The 7,107-nt window shown below is 30.0% G+C and overlaps 1 protein-coding gene across 1 annotated transcript; it reads left to right on the top strand.

Annotated features, from left to right (window-relative positions):
• The first annotated feature begins 5,634 nt into the window (after nt 1-5,634).
• On the top strand, nt 5,635-6,900 carry LOC122277793 (protein LIGHT-DEPENDENT SHORT HYPOCOTYLS 4-like). The gene has a single exon (XM_043087948.1). The coding sequence runs from the start codon at nt 5,952-5,954 to the stop codon at nt 6,621-6,623; it is 672 nt and encodes a 223-aa protein (XP_042943882.1). The 5' UTR covers nt 5,635-5,951; the 3' UTR covers nt 6,624-6,900.
• Nucleotides 6,901-7,107: the final 207 nt, after the last annotated feature.

The raw sequence follows: 7,107 nt of genomic DNA, 5'->3' as shown, positions 1-7,107 counted from the left end.
ACGTCACTGTCCAAATGTAATAAAGCATGAATTAGGTTATGAGATTTTACCTTACTGTAGTTTTGTTCCCTGAGGATGGAACGTGATGGCCCATATGGAATCGGAAAGGATTTGCAGTACTTCTGGATAAACTAATTAACAACTCTTTCTTGTCATATTACATCTTTTTCTAATATATCCAATGATTAAAATAGACTCATTAAATAATTCACCTTATCCTGCAGATATATAATATAGACAAAGTTGCTGTGAGTGGAATTTCATGAATCTCCTCCTTTGGATCGAGGGTCAAAAAATTAACGTCAAAACTACAGCGTATATATGAAAGAGACATCATAACCACACAACAACATCATTTGTAAGAGGGCAGGCTCCTCGAGAAAAATAATATAATTATCCATATTAAAATAATATGTGATAAAGAGATTGTAGTGCGATCTTTTTATATTGATGTCTCAAATTTTATTAACGCACTTGCTCATGATGAAAGAATATTATAATAAAATAAATTCAAAAATTGCAATAAAATCTCGAAAGCAGATCTTAAGAGGAAATGTAATAAGATGTTGATCATAATATTGTAAACTATTAACAATTTAACATTAAACAATAACCAAATTAACATTCATGAAAAATTGATGTTGCATGGGGTGGTCTATAACGAGAGTTCCTTCTTCGTGAAGCTAGTGCATGGTGTTAGAGGCCCTTTGTATTGATAAACATTCTCAACCTATCTTATCTCATCTTATCTTATTTTATCATTACAATTTTTTTAAATTTTTACATAAAATATAATAAACAATTTGACCTTTTCAAATATCAAAAAATAATAATATTAAGAGATACTATTTCAATAATATTTTATTTAACTTACAATTAAAAATGCCTAGCAGTCAGCTTGAATGGTGCACTCTGAGCCGTAAAGTAGCACTGCTCAATGTTAATTGGTGCATGAATATGTGTACATCAATTAATTAGTTTGAATATAATTTTATTTCATCTCATCTTATGATTATAATTTTATTAAATTTTTACATAAAATATAATAATATTTTAGATATTTTTTAATAGGTTTAAATATTTAAAAAAATAAAAAAATATAATAATACACTTAAAATCATTTTCTTAATCATCAAATAAAAAAACTTTCACTTTGAGGGAGAGGCATATATACAAGTATTTCTCATTAACATTTTTGTCACAAAATTGGTAATCACATATATGTGAAGTAAATTGTTCAAATATAATTGTTGTAAGAGCATTTATATATTTTAATACTAATATTCAGTTTGCTACAGTATCACCTGTATAAATATTTAATTCATTTCTTTCTCTATTTTTTATTCTTTATTTATTTTTGTCTATTTTATATTTTATTTGAAATGAATAAAATATGTTAAAAAAATATAATATTTAAATAATATAAAAAAATTATATAAATTGATATATAATATATTATAAAAATTTATATATAAAATAGATAAAATAAATTTTAATAATATATTTTAAAAGATAAGAAGAAAGCTTTTGAAAATGCTGATTGTGACAGTGAGATTAATATAGACATAGGAGGGGCAGATGATCGATCAGGCTAGGGCGGAAGGACGTAGTACGAAGCATTGCAAATATTAATATGGTGTCAGTAATAATATACTGTTCGATCGTAGTTGTGAATGAGATGACAGAGATTCTTTGTAAGAAGAGAGTGATAAATATCATTGAACTGCAGAAATGAGTATTAATTAATATTATAAATAAAGATCAAGGTATTATATATATTGCTGTATTACTGTAATATTTAACGTAAGAGTAGTACTATATTTATATATAGTTTTACTTATAAGTTTTATTTTATTAAATATAAATTTTAAATTTTATAATTTTTAACATATTAATAACTAACACGTGAAAAAATAAATTTTTCATAAATTTTTTTAAAATATATTTAACATTTTTTTTTTACATAATTATCAAATCCCAAAAATCTGGCTAGGTCCCATAACACTTTTTTTATTTGAAAAATGACAGATATATATATACTATATTTTGTATTTTTTTATATAATTATGTTTTGAACGAGAAATACTTTATTAAAAAAATCTATAAAATAATATTATTTTAAAATATTATTATATAAAAGATTGTACGAAGAAGTATTTTTTCAATATATACGGAATTTGTTGATAGGATTTTTTTCGCAGAACTAATTTTTAAAAAGAAAACAATTCAATATGATAAATCATAATTACAGTTGTATAAGTATAATATAATTATTTTAAAAAATTAAATAAATATTAAATTTATATAAAAATAATATTTTTTAATAATAAATTATATTATTTAAAAAAAAACTATATAATACTTGCACATTTTATTAATATATGTAACATTGATTAATACGTTTTCCTTTATGTGAAGAGATTAATGCGGAACCTGACACGTAGTACGCAAACAAAAATTAAATGCTCATACTTGACTTTTAGGTAACATATCTAATATGGATTTGCTCAAATGTTTCTACTCAATTATGATGTTTTTGGAAATGCCATTATTTTTGGTGGGCCATCTTGTTGGATACATGAACTTGCACCTAGAGGTTCGACCTTTAAGGCTATCCACAAAAAAATGTTTGCCAATTTATTATAAATTGATCAGTGAAAATACAAGAGAAACTTAAATAACTGCAATGAGATCGAAACACCTGGCTAGGGACTTTATATTGATCTAATTGGGATTTATTGATGTCTTAATTAAAAATAAAGAAAAAAAAATCAAAATTATAAATAAAGCAATTAGAAAAGGCTCTACACACATATATACATACTAGGTGAGAGTAACGTGCAAAGCACGTTTGTCTAATTTTATGAAATGATTATTTGTAAAAAATAATATATATTTTATAAAAATTATTGATGTCACTTAATAATTTAAGGCATATTAGAGAAAATAAAAAAATTAGTTCAAAGTATCATATAATCCAATACATGTTTATAACATCTATAATTTTAGCAAAGATGTATACGAAAAATTTAATAAAAGTCTAACACAAACGGTAGTTGAAAATATATATGTGTCGTTTGATGTTTGTATTATAATTCATCAATTTATGTCATCCTGTAGATAATCAATAGAGACAATATTGAAATTCTTATTTTGCTGTTGGTTGAGTCGATCAGGGACAACATAAAGTTAAAACATAATCTTTTTATAAAATTTGTGGTATAATATTTTCTATATATAGCATATATATAAATCATAAAATATATTTTGAAATTGTTGGCCGAATTTACTCTTTCTTGATTAGCTCAAGGATCAAGACCTTTGTCACGTGCCTATCATAGCAAGCCTACGTATGGAATATGACTTAGTGGAAGCTACGTCCTACTACCATGGGGAAAAAAAACACTTTGATTAAACACACTTATATTATATATTATATGAGATTTTTAAATTTGGAATACTCAATAAGCTGAGTTAATGAAACGTATAATACACGTATATTATACTTAGGGATTCACGTCTTATTCACTTAATACACGTGTATATGTTAAGGAGAAAGAGAAAAATATAATAACTAATTTTTAATTACTTATTATTATATAAATTATTAAATATTATAATTATTGAGATTAATAAATCATATAACAACATTGAATGTTATCTCTCTTAACATTTACGTCTTCATTTTATGTGTCAAACCGTTAAAACAAACGGTGTTAACTTTAACGGAAAAACAAGAAAAACCGTTAAAACAAGATTTTCCGTTTCATACACACTTTTTATATATAGAAGATATATTAAAAATTTTATATACAATCACATTTGTATAGTATCATATTATGCATTTTATTAATGTGATTAGTTACGTCATTATATTTTAATATAAAATAACTATTTTATTCAATTATATCAGTAAAGTGTATAAAAAATATATAAAAATAATTATATATACTAGAACTCATATAAAATAATAACAAAAATATAAGAAAAGTTCTATTTATAGACTTGATTGGTTGACAAGATCTAAAACTAAAATTTGAATCAAGTTTTGTCATTGAAGGGTGTGTTTTGCAAACGATCTTGAACTCAGGACAAAATTAGGTTACTAGGGGTGAGTTCGGTCCGGTCCGGGGAGGTTTTGTGGACTGGACCGGACCGGACCTATTCGGTCCAGGGTTTTCCAACCCTGGACCGGACCGAACTCCATCAGGACCGGTCCGGTCGGTCCATTCGGTCCAAGTTTGACTTTTTTTTTTTTTTTTTTTTTTTTTTTTTTTTTTTATCTAATGACATTTTTTTTAATATTTATGTAATTATATTGTAATATATTTAATATATATACATATAGTATTATATATATATTAGTAATATGCTAATACTATTAGTCTATTAGTAATAATACTATAACTAATAAATATATGTAATAATAACTATACTATAACTAATAACTATATGTAATAATAGTAATAGTGATAACTATATATTTATATAATATGCTAATATTTAATGACATTTTTTTTAATATTTATGTAATTATATTGTAATATATTTAATATATATACATATAGTATACTATTATATATATTAGTAATATGCTAATACTATTATATAAATAATATATATAAATAATATTTATTTTTTTTTTATTTCTATTCGGTCCGGTCCGGGGTGAAAAACTTCCGGACCGGGACCGGACCGAATCTTTTCGGTCCCTTAAAAATGAGACCGGATCGGACCGGACCCAATTCGGTCCGGTCCGGTCCGGTCCAAACAGTGCCGGTCCGGTCGGTTTTACCGGTCCGGACCGGCCGATGCTCACCCCTAATTAGGTATTTAGCAACTATAGCATTGTATATACTTGAAGGAATATGCTAGTGAATCTCTTTCAACTTATCACTCAATATTATTATTTATATATTTTAATTAATTTATTTATATTTAATAATTATAAAGTGACTATTAATAAAATTATATATTATTTTATTTTTTTAATAATTAAAAATGTTAAAAAATAAATAAAAAATTTATACACAACTGTTAAACGCTGAACCGCACGCTGTAATAGGTTGAGGCATAGATCGGAAACCTTGTTAAATACCAGCTTTACAATCAAAACCAACCTAGGATTCCAACTTCCAATGTTAGATACCGAGGTCAACTCCCATGTCGAATTACACACATGGTTACGGTTTTGGGCTGAAAAGGGAGGTAATGATTTTAAATAAAAAATAAAAATAAATAAAATATTATTAAAATATTATTTTTTAATATTAATATTATTTTAAAATTTATAAAAATTAAATTATTTATTATATTTTATATAAAAATATAAAAAAATTATAATAACGACATGAACTAAAACCCTTTCACTGTCGGACCTTACTGTCATCCTTTAAGGATTACGTTACGCTTAGAAGGCATAGACAGGTAAAGGTGACAGAAGAGTTTACACAGAACAGAAGAAAGAGAAGGTGCAGTTAAAGAGTGAGAGATGGTGAAAATATTGACATGACGTTTTGAAGAGACATTGAAACTGTCATCACTTCCCCGACGTGGCTCTCCATTGCATGGGTCCCTCTTTTGTTCCCTTCTTCCATCCTCTCCTTCCTCGCACCCTCTTCTTTCTGCTCTATATATCTCTCAAATACCTCCCTTCCTTCCACCACATACCTCCTCAGTCTCTTCTTTCTCTCTCTCTCTGTGTCTGAAGTTGTTTTAGGGTGCTGTAGTTTTTTGTTTGCAGAAAACATCTCCTTCCATTGTCTGAATTTTAGTTTCCCCGATTAAAGCAATTCTGCTCTTGCTAGCTAGCTTCCGTGTTCATACTGACAGTTTCTCCTACAACCCCTCGTTTTCCTTTACCAAATTAGGTCTTCAAACAAGCTTAAAGCTTGATTTCTACAAAGAACAGCTTTTGAATTCATAAATAGTACCTTATATTCAGGGGCAATATGTCAACTGCTGTTGCGGCGGCTGCTGCAGCCGCTACATCCTCTCTCAGCCGGTGCAGCAGCTCTACCAACAGCAGTTCCGGGAACCAGAGTCATCATCAATCATTAATCGCAGCACCGGTATCCCCACCTGTACTGAGCCGGTACGAATCCCAGAAGCGGCGAGACTGGAACACCTTCGGTCAGTACCTCAAGAACCACCGCCCGCCCTTAGCTCTCTCCCGCTGCAGCGGCGCCCATGTTCTTGAATTCCTCCGGTACTTGGACCAGTTCGGGAAGACCAAGGTCCACAACGACACCTGCCCGTTCTTTGGCCACCCTCACCCACCAGCTCCCTGCCCTTGCCCACTGAGACAGGCTTGGGGTAGCCTGGATGCTCTCATTGGCCGCCTCCGCGCAGCCTTTGAAGAGAACGGCGGGCAGCCGGATACCAACCCGTTTGGCACACGCGCTGTGAGGCTGTACCTCAAGGAAGTGAGGGACGCTCAGGCCAAGGCAAGAGGGATAGCTTATGAGAAAAAGAAGCGCAGGAAATCACAAGTACAGCAAAATGGGTCGTCACAGGAGATCATCACCATGCAAGGGTTAGAGGCTAGAAGCAGTACTGGTTCAAACCCAATTGGGATCAGTTCGAGTTATGGATGTTTGGGTAATAATGCAGGGATGTCTTAGTCAAATGGAGCCGTGTCATATGGTTCCAGGGAGTTGGGCGCTGATGCTTGCGCTGTCTTTGAAGAAAGAAGAGGCTAGAACTTGTGGTGGACGATGATGATGTGAAAACTGAAGGGATTAGTACTTGTGGTTTGAAAGTTGAGTTCTCTTGATGGGTCCTTGAGTAGTTATTTGCCTTTAATTAGTCTATTATTAGGTCGTAGGTGAAATTCGGGTATCTTTTTTATGCACTTGTTTTGATAGATTATTACTTCTAGTACTTAAGCTGTCTACTAAATGAAGCTGTTCAACTTCATTTTATCATCATTCGCTTTACCCTACGCTGCATCTTGTAATATCTATCGTTGGCGCGCACGATTAATGTGCCATGCATATCAATGTTTGACACTCAAAGGTGTAAGCCATATTACTTAGCCAGATAGTTACAGTAGCTGCAGGACTTAACTGTAACACTCAAAAGTGTCAGACATAATTTTAAGATTGT

Source organism: Carya illinoinensis, chromosome 9 (genome assembly GCF_018687715.1).
Source record: "Carya illinoinensis cultivar Pawnee chromosome 9, C.illinoinensisPawnee_v1, whole genome shotgun sequence".
NCBI lineage: Eukaryota > Viridiplantae > Streptophyta > Magnoliopsida > Fagales > Juglandaceae > Carya > Carya illinoinensis.
This window is presented reverse-complemented; position numbering and strand designations above follow the sequence as displayed.